Raw genomic sequence first — 18,428 nt, 5'->3', positions numbered from 1 at the left:
GCGACCAGTGGGAAGAATGAGTCTGGAGCCCTGTATTGCCCAGCTCCCCCTGTCAATGATCTAGCACCCCCTCAGCACCTGCATTCAAAATTCTCTGGCGCCGCCCCTGCACCTACCTCAGTAAGGTCAATAGGGACAGCAGAAAATAGCTCAAGTTCTCTTCAAGGAAATCTTCGGTTCACTCTGGGTTTTAAAATGTTCGGTCTAAATCAAGTTCGTCCCCAGAGCATATAAAAGTACTCTGTCTGCTTCTAAGGCTACCAAGTTGGCCTTTTGCATATCAGGTGGTGACCTGAGAGTTGATGAAACATTTTAGGTGGCATGTTGTGGCGCACCTAAGTAAAATCTGGTCTTGAGTTCATGCATTATGCAGAAGGTGGAATCACAGATGGGCTATGGCTGAGCAGAGAAAGCTTTTATCCACAGGAGCTGCTGTAGTTCAGAACCATTACGCTTTAATGTGGTGCTCTTCAAATACGCTTAACCTGCCTGTGTGGCCACGGTGCAGGTTCAGAGCAGGAAGTGAAAGAGTGAATGAGCAGAAAGAGAATGAAGGAATGTCTGGTTTAGGAATGTCCCAGTCATGCCATATAAGTTGATTTCATTGAGAATAATTCTCATGAATCCATTCAAAGCTTTAGGAACAGACTGACAATTATATTGTCAGCATATCTTTGCAAGAGTGAGTTATAGATTATGCAGTTGCATAACTTTGCCCCACTGGCACTTGGCAGCGTTACTGAAGTTGTCAAGACTCTGAAGTATTCGAGAAATATTGAAACCGGATAATTCAGACAGACAAGACAATGCATGATCAAGGGAAGAGTTCTAATGCTTTCTTGGTATAAACTATGTCTCAGTGAAAGTGTGTGCTGGTGAATGATTTTATTTTCATTAATAGACGTCCAGACAAGACTGTCCTTCCAAATCATCTTTAAAAGTCTGGTTGAGGCCAGTCCTCCAAGCGGACGTTGTTGTTCTTGTCGTGCTTTTCTTTGCCAGACAGCTGTTCCCTGTAGGCGCTGAGGAATTGCATCCCGTTGCAAAATAAATGACCCAGCGACAGGCAAATCGAATGAACTAGAGGCACCCAATGTATTAAGCTTCCAAAGTAACGGATCCTTCTTCATCAGTGTCAGACCCAAACATCAACTGTGCACAGAGTGAGAGAGCAGGCGGGAGATGTAATAACGTGTTTGTGTCTGTGTGTATATCTATGGAAAATTCCGTAAGTGATCCACCTCCCTATTTGATCTGTCCTCTCTCCAGGTGCGTTTAGAGTGGCCTACAGACCTGGCCATCAACCCTATGGACAACTCCATCTATGTGCTTGACAACAACGTTGTACTACAGATAACCGAGAACAGGCAGGTGCGCATTGTGGCAGGCAGACCTATGCATTGCCAGGTGCCAGGCATCGAGTATACCATGGGAAAGCGTGCCATCCAGACCACTCTAGAAGGTGCAACAGCCATCGCTCTCTCCTACAGCGGTGTGCTCTATATTGCCGAGACGGATGAAAAGAAGATTAACCGCATCAGACAAGTCAGCACGGATGGCGAGATTTCTCACTTGGCAGGAGCACCCTCTGACTGCGACTGCAAGAATGACGCTAACTGTGACTGTTACCAGACAGGCGATGGGTATGCCAAAGACGCAAGGCTAAATACTCCTTCCTCTCTGGTGGTCTCTCCTAATGGAACGCTCTATGTAGCTGACCTGGGAAACATTAGAATCCGTGCCATACGTCACAATCGACCTCCACAAGGCTCTTCGGGTCTTTATGAAGTTGCATCACCTGCTTCTCAAGAACTCTATGTGTTTGACTTCAATGGAACGCATCAATATACTATGAGCTTGGTCACTGGTGACTACAAATACAACTTCAGCTATAGCAATGAAGATGATATCACTGCTGTAACAGATAGCAGTGGAAATACGCTCCGGGTTCGTCGTGACCCCAATCGAATGCCAGTGCGTATTGTTGCCCCTGACAACCAGGTTATTTGGCTGACAATTGGTACAAATGGAGGGCTTAAGACTCTCACAGCACAGGGGCAGGAGTTGGTGCTCTTCACCTACCATGGTAACAGCGGCCTGCTAGCCACCAAGAGCATCCAAATTGGCTGGACCACATTTTATGAGTGAGTGCTTCTATCAATTCCTTTACACTGTAGCAGAGCACATCTCTAAACCTTTTTATTTAAAAATTTTTTTTAAAGTTTCTAAGATTTTTAAAGCAGTTTTGACATTTTGAATAGATTGTTGCAGTTGTTGTTGCAGTGCAGGTTCCTGCTGTATGCTTCTCTAAATCTTCTCCTTCAGCAAAAGTGTAGCCTTTAGTTACAAAACCTAACATTTTTTTCACCACATGCTATTTAGAGCATAGTGAAAATGCTAAATGAATTTGTATGACATTTTCAGGCTGGTGGTCTACCAAAAGGTTTTGCATAATGCCAGTCTGGGGTAGGCCAAAATGTTGGACACAGTGTCTGTGCACCTACCCTGCCATAACCACAAAGACACTGCAGGCATTGACAGGTCTTAACGATTGTGACTTCAATGAATCAAGTTTTTATTATGTTATAATGTGGGTAAGGATTAATCCCCATTTTATATAGAAATGTCCTCAGGCCAGTTGTGAGTGTGCAAGGCAACTCAAACTAGCCAGCATTTGTTAAAAAGTAAACCTATATTTAAGTTTTTCTACACTTTCTACATTTCTTGACTCGTGTACACAAATCAAATTGTCCATTTGTCCAATTGTCCACATACAAAGGTTTCCGAGGACCCAAACAAGACTGACTCCAAACCATACATGCACGCTAGTCTGCTTAATGTCATTGCATCATGTGAACTGCTCACCGCACGTCAATTGCAAAAGGTGTTCTAATGGCATTCTTGGTTTGCAGCTATGACAGCGAGGGACGTCTGACAAATGTGACATTCCCCACTGGGGTTATCACCAGTCTAATTGGGGAGATGGACAGAGCCCTAACAGTGGACATTGAGACCTCAGGACGAGATGACGATGTCAGCATCACCACCAACCTCTCTTCCATTGATTCTTTTTACACATTAGTTCAAGGTGCGGCAAGTCTCTGCTGTATTATCATTATTAACAATGACCACTGATGGCTCTATAAACTGACCTGTTGCTTTAAGTCTTGGAAATGTTCCACACTGCTAATCAAGCTGTAACTCACAGGTTAAATCAGTGGTTCTCAAACTTTTTTGGTCGTGCCCCCCTTTAAACCTATAAAAAAATCTGGCCGGTTTTATTTCTTTTCTTTTTCTGCTGATGGCCCGCGCCCCCCCCTGCAATACTCGTGCGCCCCCCCTGGCGGGCGCGCCCCACACTTTGAGAACCACTGGGTTAAATCAATATTAATGACCAAACACTCATTACTCATTCTTTAGGGGTAAAATTGTCAGATGGTAATTTATAGTTTCACTATAATCACAGCACCACAGGGAATGAAAACACACTGGACAGCTGGGCTCTGAAATAATACATCTGCATAGAACACTTTAAAGCTGAGGTGTGTAATTCTTTTGATGTTAAAATACTTTTAATAACCTTAACCCAGCTTAATATGTAAAGACAACAAGTAATCCATTTGTAGGTTGATTTCCATTAAAAGTATAAACTGTGTGGCGCTATCAAAACATCTCAAACAGGCAACGCTGGCTTAGCCAGTGGCCTGAGTTTAGGACCGGACTGTCTCTTTTTCCAACCAGTTTCAGATGGGGAAACCTGATTAAAAAGTTATTTTTGCTATTTTGTTTGATGATGCAGAAATTACACACTTCAGGTTTATAGAGTGAGGAAACAGGCAACAATAGGGTGACTAAATGTGAATTTGGGAAGTCATTATATTAAAGAGAATTTAATTAGATTAAAGAAGATTGTGTATTTATACGTGTTGCTGCACAATCATAGCACAAACCAAAGAAGTTAATGTCTGTCTCATTGGGTTTTCTTTTTACAAATCCTTTTCTAACCTCCTTAACCAAATATGATGTGACTTTAAAATAAAAATCAAGGTGGTGATTCTGACACACTGAATTCTCAGTCTTAACATAATCCCCATTAGCTCTCTTCTCATGCTTTCCCCCCCAGTACTTCTCGTTTCACTCTCTTGCTGTTTTCTTCCTCATAGATCAACTAAGAAACAGTTACCAGGTGGGCTATGATAACTCTATGAGGGTCATCTATGCCAATGGAATGGATTCTCACTTCCAGACTGAGCCTCATATTCTTGCGGGTGCATCCAACCCGACAGTGGCCAGAAGAAACATGACCCTGCCTGGAGAGAATGGACAGAACTTGGTGGAGTGGCGTTTCAGAAAAGAACAGAATAGGGGGAAAGTCGTAGTATTCGGCAGGAAACTCAGGGTATGTAAAAAAATGTCATTTAGAAGACTCTTATTACATGTGTATCATAAAACTCTTTCTGGCTTGACTGATTTGAGTTGTAAATTATGGGTAATTAAAAATTTTATTATTATTTCTACAAACACTGAAATAGAGGCTTCATCTTATGGCGCTTTTCCACTGCGTGGTACGACTCGGCACGGTACGGCTCAGTACGGTACGGCACGGCTCGGTTCGGCTCGGTTTGCGTTTCCACTGCAGTTTAGTACCGCTTTAGAGTGGGCGGGATTATTCACATGTCGTTATAGTTGCGCCGCCTCTACTGCCGCGACTCCTAAAAATACTTTTTCATTCCGCGTCGCCCCATCAAGCTCTAGCTGGATCCGCTCCTCTGCTATCAACGAGAGGAACGTCTGTACTTCCTCAACAGGGGGAACAGCCACTTTTTAGTTGTTAAAAAAAGGTGCGCTCGTTCAAAACAGTTGCGTTCGATCCTTCGCTGGCTGTACTGATTTAAATCTAGCGGTTCTGTTGTGTTTGTGTCGCAAGTTCAGTGACGCTGGTAGTGACAATTCTCTCCGGCCAATCCGTGATCAGCAGAGTTTACACGTCACGTTTTGGTAACGGTACGGTACGCTTGGAACCCCAACCGAGGTGGTACTAAAAAAAGTACCAGGTACCAGGTACTGTACCCAGTGGAAAACCCCCCAAAAGTGAACCGTACCGAGCCGTACCGTGCCGTACCATGCAGTGGAAAAGCGCCATTAGATCTTAACTGGCATAACCCACATTGCTATCTGAACTAAAAATAATTATGTTGTTACGCAAACCACAGACACATAATAGAAAAAGGCTGAAGAAAAGGATTGTGTGTCTAGTCATCAGCTTCTGTCAATGAACCAGACTATATCTTTTCTAAATTCTCTTTTTTTTCTCCATTTCATTTTGTTATGAAGAACAGCTGAATTGTTGTTCGCTGTTGTTCTCCCTCCTCTTTTATTTGTTCCACAAAAGCAGCAGGTCATCTCAGAGCATCAATAAAGTAACCCTGATTGTTATATGGGAAACTGCTTTGGCCTCTGAGTTGTAAAAAATAGGATTTAATTTAATGCTCTAGAGATATACAATAAGCAATATATATATATATATATGAGACTAGGAGAAAGATTGAAAAAGTGTTAGTGACCAGTTTGCCTGCAATTTCTATTCAGTCCTCAAATGTAACTGAAGTTGGGGAAATCAATTCTACCAAAAAATACTATACATGTTGCTAGCAATGAATGTTATATTCAATATAAATATTCTGTTTTCCAATCATAAAGGTCAACGGTAGAAACCTGCTGTCTGTGGATTATGACCGCTCACTGCGCACAGAGAAAATATATGACGATCATCGAAAGTTCCTTCTGAAGATTGTGTATGATGCCTCTGGTCATCCTACACTGTGGGTGCCCAGCAGTAAGCTGATGTCTGTCAACCTCACCTATTCCGGCACTGGTCAGGTCACAAGCATTCAGAGAGGCCCCACAGTCGAGAGGGTAGAATACGACAGCCAGGGACGCATAGTCTCCAGAACCTTTGCAGACGGCAAAATCTGGAGTTACACCTATTTGGACAAGGTGAGAATTGTGAATTTTTCCAATAGTAGGTAGGCCTGTTATATCAGATGATTTGCTGTGGTGTGTTGAATATGTGTTGCTTTATTGTCAGAAATTTCCATGGGATATTTTTGCAGGGATGTTCAAATAGTCTGAATTCACATATTGTACAGATTTTAATTAATTGACAGTATTTGAAAATTACTAAATTCCTTGTGTCAAACACAGCATTATATGCTACCACAAATTTAGATTAACAAATGTATTGGCCTTTTTGGAGCTTGGCAATATAAATCTTCTATTTTCCTTGTATGGAAGTGCAGTTTAGACATTCTGCCTAATAATTTTGTGTTTCATGTCAGAAACAACATGGGAGTGAGTAATGTCTGGGTGAACTGTTTCTTAAAGTTCAAGGTGTCCACAGTGCTCTACCATAAATGAGATTTACTGATGGTTACTCCCTTTGAATTGGTTCTCCAGAAGTACACCATTATCACTGTCAGCAGTGCAAACGTGAAGCTTGTTGGTCCACAGAAAACTGAAATAAATAGCTATACAAAGACACCTAGTTATCCAGGGGTCAGAAATTTCTGTGGAACTATGAGGGTAAGTTTATAGACTCCAGAAACTGTTGTGTGCCGAGAAACTGGATGTTGTGGATGTTTCTAGCGAGGGAACAGGCTTAGTAAGGTCTCATAGACAAAGTTACAGTCTCAAAATGAGACCACAGGGAAAACTCATGGTTTGAGCTCAGCCTAATGATACCATAAAGAAAGATACAAGGAGTGATATGAAAAGAATAACTTGCACCTCCAACCCTACTTACAGGAGATCACACCTTTTTTCGCTGTTGTATGCTATAGCCTTGTAAATACTAATAATACTTAGGAAATGTTTTGTTTGTGGACATTCAAATATTATGAAATATTAGGTTTTTACAGAGTTTGAGATATCAGTTGGATGAAAAAGTGAGTTTCCTCCAAGAGAGCTCTCAGCTGGAACCACAAAAGTTTTGTGAAAAGAAAAACCACTGTGTGCAAATGTGCAGATTAAATATGCATGGATAGCCTGTCTTTCCGTCGCCTGCCACATGCGCAGGTAGCGTGACCAGTGAGAGGATATCAAACATATGCCACCAGCAGTGCCTAGGGAACTAGAATAATGTCTGTCCAAGTATGGATGACAAGGTGAAGGCTTCTCAAAGGTAGACACTCACTGTAGCAATTCCCCAAGATGGAGAGGCCTCTAAGGATAGTCCTCAAAATCTGCAGACATCAGTCAGTCAGTGAGCTTATTTTACCAGCAAAGACATGAATATACGTGGAGTGATGCGGCAGCACTGAATGCCTCACTCTCAGATCCATTCAGCGAAAGGCTCTGGGGATGTCAGTACTTAAGCCCACAGCGAGAAACACTTATTTATCATCCTTTGCTTCAGCTCACCTCTCACATTGTCCAACAAGACCCAAAACAGATACGGAATAAACATGAGGCCTCAGTCATTCATAACTCAAAGACAACTTGCTGACTTTGTTTACCTCAAGATTCAAGCCTAGAATACAGATGGATTTTAAAAACCCTTCTTTTTATTTGATGCTCCAGTCCCACAATATGCAGAGCACGAAAATTGTTTTCAACCCACCTTATTGAGTTAAGTACGGGCAAATCATGAGGCTAAAGCAGATTAGTAATTGCAGATCATTTTATATTTATGCAGCCATGCACATTCAACAGACCTGCATTTAGAAGCTTGAGGGTCATGAAGAACTCAATTAGGCAAAGAAATAATCACTCTATGGAGCGTTAATACCTGCTTTTACACGCCATTTGCATTTTAATAGCATGTAAGAAAATGCATGAAAGAGTAATGAATTGTTTAGGTTAATTTCTCCTCTCTCCCACCTTTTGATTTACAGTCTATGGTGCTGCTTTTACACAGCCAGCGGCAGTACATCTTTGATTACGATCTGCAGGATCGACTCTCCGCCATCACTATGCCAAGTGTGGCCCGTCACACCATGCAAACTATCCGCTCTGTCGGCTACTACCGCAACATCTACAATCCACCTGAAAGTAATGCTTCAGTTACGGTGGACTACAGTGAGGACGGCCAGCTCTTGCGGGTGGCACACTTGGGCACTGGCCGACGTGTCCTTTATAAGTATCGGAGACAGAACAAGCTGTCCGAGATCCTATATGACAGCACACGGGTCAGCTTCACCTATGATGAGACAGCAGGTGTGCTGAAAACTGTCAACCTACAGAGTGAGGGTTTCATTTGTTCTATCAGATATCGACAGATAGGTCCACTGGTGGACCGGCAGATATTCCGCTTCAGTGAGGACGGCATGGTCAATGCCCGCTTTGACTACACCTATGACAATAGCTTCCGAGTAACCAGCATGCAAGGAGTCATCAACGAGACCCCACTTCCTATAGATCTTTATCAGTTTGACGACATTTCCGGCAAGGTTGAGCAGTTTGGGAAATTCGGCGTCATCTATTACGACATTAACCAGATCATATCAACAGCTGTCATGACCTATACAAAGCACTTTGATGTCCATGGCCGCATCAAGGAGATCCAATACGAGATCTTCCGCTCCCTCATGTACTGGATCACTATCCAGTATGACAACATGGGCCGTGTCACCAAAAGAGAAATAAAGATCGGCCCTTTTGCCAACACTACCAAATATGGCTATGAATATGATGTGGACGGGCAGCTGCAGACAGTCTACCTGAATGAGAAAATGATGTGGCGGTATAATTACGACCTGAACGGCAACCTACACCTGCTGAACCCTGGCAACAGTGCACGACTCACTCCCCTCCGTTATGACTTACGGGACCGCATCACACGACTGGGCGACGTGCAATATCGTATGGACGAAGATGGCTTTCTGCGCCAAAGGGGTACGGAGATCTTTGAGTACAACTCCAAGGGCCTCTTGGTTCGGGTGCATAGTAAAGCCAGTGGCTGGACCATCCAGTACCGCTATGATGGGCTAGGAAGACGCCTGGCCTCTCGCAACAGTCTGGGCCAGCACCTTCAGTTCTTCTATGCGGACCTCAACTACCCAACACGCATCACCCATGTCTACAACCATTCCAGCTCTGAAATCACCTCGCTCTACTATGATCTACAAGGCCATCTGTTTGCCATGGAAATTAGCAGTGGTGAGGAGTTTTACATTGCTTGTGACAACACAGGAACACCACTGGCAGTCTTCAGCAGCAATGGGCTTCTCCTCAAGCAGGTGCAATATACTGCTTATGGAGAGATCTATTTTGACTCTAACCCTGACTTTCACTTGGTTATTGGATTCCATGGTGGCCTATATGACCCTTTAACAAGATTGCTGCACTTTGGAGAGCGGGACTATGACATTCAAGCTGGCCGTTGGACCACCCCAGATATAAGCACCTGGACCAGGGTGGGCAAGGACCCAGCTCCCTTCAACTTGTATATGTTCTGCAATAATAATCCCATCAGCAAGGTGCATGAGGTCAAGGAGTATGTCACAGGTGAGAAGAGGGCCCTTTTGGCATACTGTATTAGTCTTTTGTTTGTACGATTTTAATTAGTTATACTGTTGGGCAAAAAACTGTATTTATCAGACAGCCTGTGAAGATTTTTTTTTTTTTTTTTACAATTTCTGTTCTTTCATTCATAGATGTCAACATCTGGCTGGTGACATTTGGCTTTCACCTGCATAATGTCATCCCAGGATTTCCTATCCCTAAATTTGACCTTACCCAACCATCACTGGAAATGAGGAAGAGTCAACTATGGGACGACCTACCGGTATGCAGTCCAATGTCATCTTCTGTCCTACATAAGTTACTTGGCTGGATCATTTGCTTTAGTAGTTTAAAATAATGCAATGAAAAATAGCACCATTTGATTACTCTGCATATCATGGGATTCATTAAATTCTTAATCATATTCACTGCCTTAGTAACCCGTTTAATTGATTGGTTTCATTCAAGTGAGATTCAGTGTTTACAAATATGTCCAGATAAATAATTAGAGTATGTGTTTTGTCTTTTATGGCTCACTTTAGTCCATCTCAGGGGTCCAGCAGGAGGTTATGAGGCAGGCCAAGGCTTTCCTATCTTTTGAGAGGATGCCAGAGATCCAGTTAAGCCGACGACGTTCAAGCCGTGAAAAACCTTGGCTGTGGTTTGCCACAGTCAAATCCCTCATTGGTAAAGGTGTGATGCTTGCCATTACCAGTAAGGGCCAGGTGGCCACCAATGCACTGAACATAGCAAATGAGGACTGCATTAAAGTGGCCACTGTCCTCAATAATGCCTTCTATTTAGAGGATCTGCACTTCACAGTGGAAGGCCGTGACACGCACTACTTCATAAAGACCAGCCTGCCCGAGAGTGACCTGGGTGCCCTGCGACTCACCAGCGGTCGCAAGAGTCTAGAAAATGGTGTCAACGTAACAGTGTCACAGTCCACCACTGTGGTCAATGGACGGACACGTCGCTTCGCAGATGTGGAGCTGCAATATGGCGCATTGGCTCTACATGTGCGCTATGGCATGACACTGGATGAGGAGAAGGCACGTGTCCTAGAGCAGGCCCGCCAGAGAGCACTGTCAAGTGCATGGGCACGGGAGCAGCAACGTGTACGTGAGGGAGAGGAGGGAGTGCGTCTTTGGACAGAGGGGGAGAAGAGGCAGTTGCTCAGCTCTGGGAAGGTGCTGGGTTATGACGGCTACTATGTACTATCAGTGGAGCAGTACCCTGAACTGGCCGACAGTGCCAACAATATCCAGTTCCTGAGGCAGAGCGAGATTGGGAAGAGGTAACAGTCTGCACAGCACAGACTGTTCATCAGACTACTGCCCCTCTGCTCCACAAGCTCCTCTCTCCCGTGTACACACTCCCAGAGCTCCTATCCCAGAGACTAAAGGGAAAGGGTTTGTTTGAGAAGTGAGGAGTTGTGGCTAAGTGCCACACACACTGCAGTTATACAAAAAAACCTGAGGCACTTCCTCTCATTGACTGAACACACCCCCATCCTACATATTTGTTCACATTATTGCATTGAATGGATAATGGACTCTCTAAGAGAGCTACCCAAGAAAAACTCAGTTATGATTTGTTTTTGTCTTTTTTATGTAAAACTTTAAAGGTGTCTTGGTCAGTGATAAAATGGAGACAAAAAGGCAAATGTGTTTACATGCGCAGACCACTGCACCCAGATGAACTAATATAATGCCTTTTTCGCAAGGCAGTGACTGTAATTCAGTGGTTCGTACTGTCCTTGCTCTCAGCAACATGTTTTGTCAACTAGTGAGGACTGGGGTTTCAGACTGTGAGCTAGTTGATCATTTCTCTTCTGCTTTGATTTCTTAAGGGACACAGTTGTGGTTCATATAATCAAATCTGAGTGTACTCATTCCTGGTCACTCTCTCATTCCTGAACCAACCCAGGTGGTGAATAGAGCGGAAACTGACAGAACAAAATATATAAATATACATCTCATAACTGACCGGTACTTTGACAAGAGATGTTAGAATATCTTTATGGATTTTTTTTTTAAGTAAAAAAATTTCACCTATCCGTACAACAATATTAGTCGCAGAGAAAGTAATTTATGTACAGTGTTTATACATAAAAATAAAATCTTACAAATATTGAGACTTTTTCGTCTTGTCATGCATTACTGTTTATACTCATGAATTTTAATATTTTATCTTATCAAAATTTGTGGTAATGCTAATTGAAATAAAATCAGCTGTACTGTGTCACTGAATCTTCAACACTGTTTTTCTTCTCTTTCCATCCTCTGAAACTGATTGTTGCCTTTTTTTTAATTTCTATTTCTCTCTTTTTCAGATTGTCTAAATGCATTCAGTGGTTTCATGGCGTTACTGCTGCTGTAATCAACAATAGGTATAGAGCAGCTGTTTTTCAGTTGTGAAATGAGGAAATACTACAATCAAATACTAAAAACCCAACAAGTGTTTAGTAATTTGCCAGAAATTATTCCTTTACAGTAAAGTCATGGCATTGTTCTGTCTTTAATTGGAATGAGTTGCATTAAAGCTTTTAAAGACTTTCTGTCCCGATATACAAGTTCAAGCTTTAGCCTCGCTTTCTATCCAGAAACAAGATTATTTCAAAAACTTTCCGCTCTTTTTAATGTTTTAGATGAAGGATATATCACACTAGCATTAATATGTGTTGTCACTGGCAGCATGGGGTGGGGGGGATTTGCAAGGAGTTTATATCCCTCCATTTTAACCATGATTAAAACTCCTTTGACAAGAAGAAACACTCAAACTCTCTTGAATCAAAAGGGTCATTAGACAGCAGAGATAGTGTGGCTTTTTCCACTGATGCCAGAAATAAAACTTGTTTTGCATGGGCTTAAATTTATGTAACTGAAATAACAAGTGCTAAAGCAGAAATTTAGAAATGTACTGAGCACTAAATAAGAACTGAACAGTTACCTTAAAAGAGAATTCCACCATCACCCACATGAAAGAGATTGATTTAGGATTTATTTTACTTTAAAATATTTGACAACAAATGTATTCATCTAAGAGCACCACAAACATTAAAGTGATCAGAAGTCACCCCAAAAGGACAAAAAATTAATTGGTATGCCTAAATGGACTGCCTCCTTCTTCAGATGCTGTTTTTGTATAGGCTTTTTAAAGATTGTATAAAATAAAATGTTCTGACTAATGAATGAGAAAATATTGTTTCCATTTTAGTTTGTTGTTTTCCTATGAAAAGTTTTTAAATCAATCATGTAATTGTATGGTGGAGCCTATTTTTCTATTCATGAGTGAATGGAGGTCTGAAGGGGATGTTACCCACCTGTGGGTCTGTGAGGTTTTTTTGTTTGGGATTCTCAGTAACTGATTGTTCGAAGAGGGTCTGAGCTTGTTGTTAGGGTGAACTTTTCCTCCTGAAAAGATAAAAAAAAGGTGAGCACTTAATTAAAACACTAGTAATAACCAGAACAAGAACCACTGCAATATTAACAAAGTGTTGCCCTCAAAGGTCTACACAGATTATCTGCGATACAGTCATTTGTTTGAGTAAGGAGTGACCACTGTACTCAGGAGCCCTTCAATCAGTGTGTATGAACAAATTTCAATCTTCAACATTTGTTGGTCAACATTGTCAAAATATTCTTATAAAAAGCCAGAACTTGCTTAACAGAAGTAGATTTGGGGGAAACGTGTGACAGAGTAGCAGTGAAGATACAAATGTCTGTGAGAGGAGAAGGGAGAACAGAAAACGACCTGATATGTTTGCTATTGATTGCATGCATACAGTATCAACCCAATGAATCAAAGGAAGCTCACTTTTTTCCTTATTAGTGCCAATATGTACATGGTCTGTTTTGATATTCCTTTGCACTACAATGTATATGTTGAAGATGATGCCTCTACATTATACATTATTGCAGTCGTCACGTCTCTGGTCTGATGTGAGGGAGATTGTAAAAACTGGTTATTTTTCCTAAATTAAAAGGAAAGATGCCTGTACAGAAAATCATGAGTATTTAATTAAATACTTTCAAATAAATGCCATTATCATCACACAGTTTACAGTCACTTAACAGTAACGCTTTCTCATATCAGATCTGATGTGGGATTTGTGACTGAATTTGTCTGAGAACTGAACATTTAAAAATGCTATGTGTGATTAGCTTTGTTGCTACTGCGACAAATCGACCATTGTTTTTTTGCTCAATTACTTTGTCTTTTGAACAGGCTACATTTTGTGTATTTTGTATGATCTGTTTTACAAATTTGTTTCAAACAATTACTACGAACTGAAGTGATTTTACCTGTAAATTCAATAACTTATCTTGCAATGTAATGAGGATTTAGAGAATGTTGTATTACTGATGTTCTTACGTTATTTGTTTTTGCTCAGTTTTGCTTTTGTAATGTTTTATAGCCACGCAGCATCTCAGAAAAAAAAAAAAATCTCATGATTTCCATTTGATAGACACGTCTGTTTAGAGTGCAATTAAAGTGCAATTTTGATGTAATCTAAACTAGGTCACTGCTGGATTCATTACCTTTTATCTTCAACATGTTAATTGCTCCACAGAGATCAATCATAAAAATAAAATGTAATATTCAAAAAATTGTGTATTTATTAGTCCATTACACAAATGTGACCACATATCTTACTCATTAAGCGAGTCAGGAAAGCAATAGAGCAGTGGTTCTCAAACTGTGGGATGTAGTGCGACCCAGGAAATGTACACTACTAAAAAATAATAAAAATTTACTTTAGATATAATGTTACTACTGTGGCACTTTTTCACAGGAATTTTCACAGATCTGCAAAGGGCTAATAAAGAAACGAAAGGGGCAGGGATATTGATATTAATGAAAATGTGCCGTTATGGTTGTTACAATCCCTAATTCTGTCATTCACCCACTCTTGTTATTCCAAACCTTTATGATATTTTTCTGCGAAATACAAGGTAATGACAAACTACACTGAATGCATACAGGTTTGGAACGACAAAAAAAAAACAATGGTACTTGGCCTGAAATGTTTGAGAATCACTAAAACACAAAAAAAAGCTGTTTTCTTTTCTAATTACATTCCTGTAGCTCAAACGTTAGAGTATGGTGCTATAGCAACGACAATGGCATGGGTTCGACATCGTATGCTTTGAAATGCAATGTAAGTCGCTTAGATAAAAGTGTCTGCCAAATGCATAAATGTAATTTAATTGAATATCAGGTCAATATCCACAACAGAACAGATAAAACGGAAATTAAAAATGATCATCACAAAACAAAGCTTGTCAGGATAATAAATATGAAATTATTTCTTACATGGAGAGCATGTATGTGAAACAGTTCGGAAATCACTAATTTCACGGTTTTGTGATTCTGTATAATTTATCAATTATCCATATGTTTTAGAACTGATGGGGAGAAAAGTGTCTCAGATTTGATACGGCACACTCTAATTATACATGTTTCATATATAGCTCTACTGAAAGCAGCCTAGAAACTGAGGGCCAAAGATTAATGAATAAGTCTGATCCTCTACTACAGCCAATCACATATACCTGACAACCAAACTTCAGCCATCCACACTCTAACAAGCCTTGTCCCTCATTTCTCTACTGAATCAGTAAAACACCGCCCTACAGTCAGACTTCATGTTTATGAAGCAGTGAGCCTAAAGGGTTTGGGCCAGAAGACGGCCTCTGATTTCATGGGCAATGGCCCATTCTTACTGCAGAGAAATAGCTTTGCTGCCCCTTTGTTGTTTTGAGAGCACCGAGCAAGATGTGCTCCCATAACAGTGTTTGAGGCTCACAGTAGCATGGTGCTCTCAATCAGAGTGGGACGCCATCCAAAAGGCCCCACATCTCAAATGTGGTCATGTTTCCAGCAGCTGCAGCTGCCGAACAGAAGACACAAAGCACACTTTTGGGATATGGGAAGGCTTGTGGAAAAAAAAACTGACTGGTTGTAATGGGTTTTCCAGTCACTTCTGCTTCATGTCTTTGAGGCCAAGCACATCTCTTTTGTTTGCCATTTATGAGAAGGTCTGAAGTGCTGATCAAGGCCACGTGGTGAGATGTGAACAGGTGCAGTGTGTCTGTGTGCTCTCATTACATTATAACTTCAGAGCAGTTCTAACTAAACATCCAGCTCAGGCAATTCCTTGAGTGTGTGACAGACAAATTATATACAACAGGCTTATGACAGCTGATTTATTTTATGATACAAATCAAACAGATTAAGTGGGCTCTGCACACACATTCTGTGTTGTGTAGGGTCGTAATAATAAAATAAAATAAAAACGCTTACTGATATTAGTAGGGGACACAATTTCTGACAACATTAGATATCAAAAGTAAATATAGCCACAAGCAGCAATGACAGACCCAAGCACCTCTGCTACTGCCACCCGATGGCTTTGAGAAAACAGTGTAGGGATTTTTTTTTACAATTGATACAACCCATTTCTCAATACTAAGGTCACGTTTTCCAAACTTTTCACAGAGTGAGCACAACAGAAGTCTATGTGGGCTAAACTTCGAATCATTTTCCATTACTACAAATTACATTACATGAATTCTTGATGTGATTTTTTAAAGTGTTTTAATAGTTCTAGTGCATTTTGGATGTGAAATTTACTGCCGTGCGAAGCTGAAAGTTGGTAAGGAGCACTGTGAAAAAATTAGCATATCATGAAAAAGGTCAATATTTTCTGTCACTCATTTCAGAAAGTGAAACCCATATATTACATAGATTACTCAACTTTCTATGAATATGCTTGGATACAGCACTCTGTGAACAACCAGCTTCTTTAGCAATGAACTTTTGTGGCTTACCCTCCTTGTGGAGGGTGTCAATGACTGTCTTCTGGACATCTGTCAAGTCAGCAGTCTTCCCCATGATTGTGTAGCCTACTGACCCAGACTGAGAGACCATTTAAAGGCTCAGGAAACCTTTGCAGGTGTTTTGAGGTAATTAGCTGATTAGGGTGTGACACCATGACTTTCCAATATTGAACTTTTTCACAATATTCTAATTTTCTGAGACACTGAATTTTGGGTTTTCATTATCTGTAAGCCATAATCATCAAAATTTCAAGAAATAAAGGCTTAAAATATTTCACTCTATGTGTAATGAATCTATATAATATATGGGTTTCACTTTCTGAAATGAGTGACAAAAATATTGACCTTTTTCATGATATTCTAATTTTTTGAGATGTACCTGTATAGGTCAATTTCACAGAGATATCAATACAAGGGCAAAAACCAGTTGCTGGTGGTACCCACTTCTAGTTGTCATGCTAACCAATGAGACAGGATGAGAAAGTTGCTTATCTTCTTCCAAAGTGGAAAACTTTTCACAAAGAAGCATAATCAGAATACGATCACTGATCGAGTCTAAGCAAAAAGAACACTTGCATTGCGCAACAAAACATTTTCAATAGCTGCAACTTTGTTCTTTGTCACTTCATTCTGTCACTAGTCCAAGCATCCTCCAGCTGAACGAGTCAATAAAGACAGATCTGGAGATCATAATTAGCGTTTGTAATCAGACCTTGTTGACATTGCAGTCTGTCTTCTGGAATCTGGATGGAAGCCAATGTGAAGCCTTTTTTGTGACAGCTTTGGCTTTTTGTGTCATGGATTAAAATGTTTCTTTTAAAGCACAGACAGGTTAAGCTGAACTGTGCTTGCGCAGTCACAAACTGCCATCAGCCCTTTTTTTTGATTGAGCAATGCCATGGTATTGAATTCCTACATTGTTCTCATAAGACGACTGATCCAACTTTGAGTCACAGACAAAACTTTTCTTATATAGATGGTGCCTCACAAAACGCAAAAGCTGGCAGGATATAATACCGTTCTGCACTGTCTCCAGAGTTGTACATATTCTGTCTTTCTCATTTTGGGAATTTAAAAGTGGCACTAACGTGCAGATGGCCGGATACTTAATATGAAAGATGGCTTTTACTTAGTATGAAACTTAAACAGCAGGGCAGCTGTTGCATGTATCTGAAATACTGCTCTTTTTTTTTGTAGGGTTATATTCTTTGAGCTTTGCAGGGTGCTATTATTTTGAACCACTCTACAGTGTGATCTGAGCGAATCTACGGCTAATGTGAGAATACAATTAAATGCAAACAATGTCTGGAGCAAGGAGAGCTAAAAATATCCAACCAGGAATAAACAAGTTCACACTTCCAGAGCTTCAAACAGAATTTCTCAAGGCCATAATAATCCATAAAGGAAACAATGTATATTCTGACTATACAAAAACTGCATCACCTATGCATATTTTATTTATAGGCAGGTGGAGAGGGTCACATGGGCATAATTCATTAAGTACCTTCAGACAACCTCCTCACACTTTCTGAATTTTAATAAGATAATAGGCTTTAGGTGCCAGGTAGTGATTAGGTTAAGATAAAGTATTCATGATATAAAGACATTCAACCTTAATATTGTTCCTCTAAGGGGGCACATGGTCATTAGATATCCAGTAAAAACTTAACACTTGGGAGACCAAAGGAGTGGTTTATGAGATACAAAACATATACTATATTGCATTTTGGCAAATGTGGTAAAACTGAACACGGTGTGGGATCCGTCAATTTCACATTTCTGTAAGCAGAAAAAAAAGAAAATGTACACAACACAAAGCAATGTGAACACAATTTTAAAAAATCAGGGTGGCTTTAGGACCGTAACCACCATAGACACTGAGGGGGTCGAGTCTCTCTGCAGCTCTACTGCACTCCATTACGCAGTGCTCTGTTTGTTAATAGGATGACAAAAAGATTTAAAAGTTAAAAGTTTTTAGGCTGGTCTGCTTTAGCAGTCTAAAAATGCAAATAATTGAGATGAGGGGTTTACTGTAAATTTCACTGACATGAAACTTTATGTGTTTTGGCACATCTGGCATAC

General features: G+C 40.6%; 1 protein-coding gene across 13 annotated transcripts in view; it reads left to right on the top strand.

Annotated features, from left to right (window-relative positions):
- Positions 1-11,640, top strand: part of LOC107737101 (teneurin-3) — a 318,045-nt gene extending 306,405 nt beyond the window's left edge. For 9 of the 13 annotated variants that reach the window (XM_016548517.1, XM_016548522.1, XM_016548525.1 and 6 more), the window contains 7 exons: positions 1,270-2,144; positions 2,913-3,088; positions 4,164-4,399; positions 5,701-5,997; positions 7,893-9,504; positions 9,654-9,784; positions 10,044-11,640. In XM_016548517.1, coding sequence (XP_016404003.1) covers positions 1,270-2,144; positions 2,913-3,088; positions 4,164-4,399; positions 5,701-5,997; positions 7,893-9,504; positions 9,654-9,784; positions 10,044-10,802 — 4,086 coding nt within the window. In that variant the 3' untranslated portion in view covers positions 10,803-11,640. The remainder of the gene's footprint in view (positions 1-1,269; positions 2,145-2,912; positions 3,089-4,163; positions 4,400-5,700; positions 5,998-7,892; positions 9,505-9,653; positions 9,785-10,043) is intronic. The other 4 variants (XM_016548526.1, XM_016548528.1, XM_016548527.1 and 1 more) reach the window with 2 other exon arrangements.
- The last annotated feature ends 6,788 nt before the right edge of the window (positions 11,641-18,428 follow it).

Source organism: Sinocyclocheilus rhinocerous, unplaced genomic scaffold (genome assembly GCF_001515625.1).
Source record: "Sinocyclocheilus rhinocerous isolate Xijiao unplaced genomic scaffold, SAMN03320098_v1.1 scaffold344, whole genome shotgun sequence".
Taxonomy (NCBI): domain Eukaryota; kingdom Metazoa; phylum Chordata; class Actinopteri; order Cypriniformes; family Cyprinidae; genus Sinocyclocheilus; species Sinocyclocheilus rhinocerous.
Note: the sequence above shows the minus strand (reverse complement) of the source record. Positions and strands in the feature narration are given on the sequence as shown.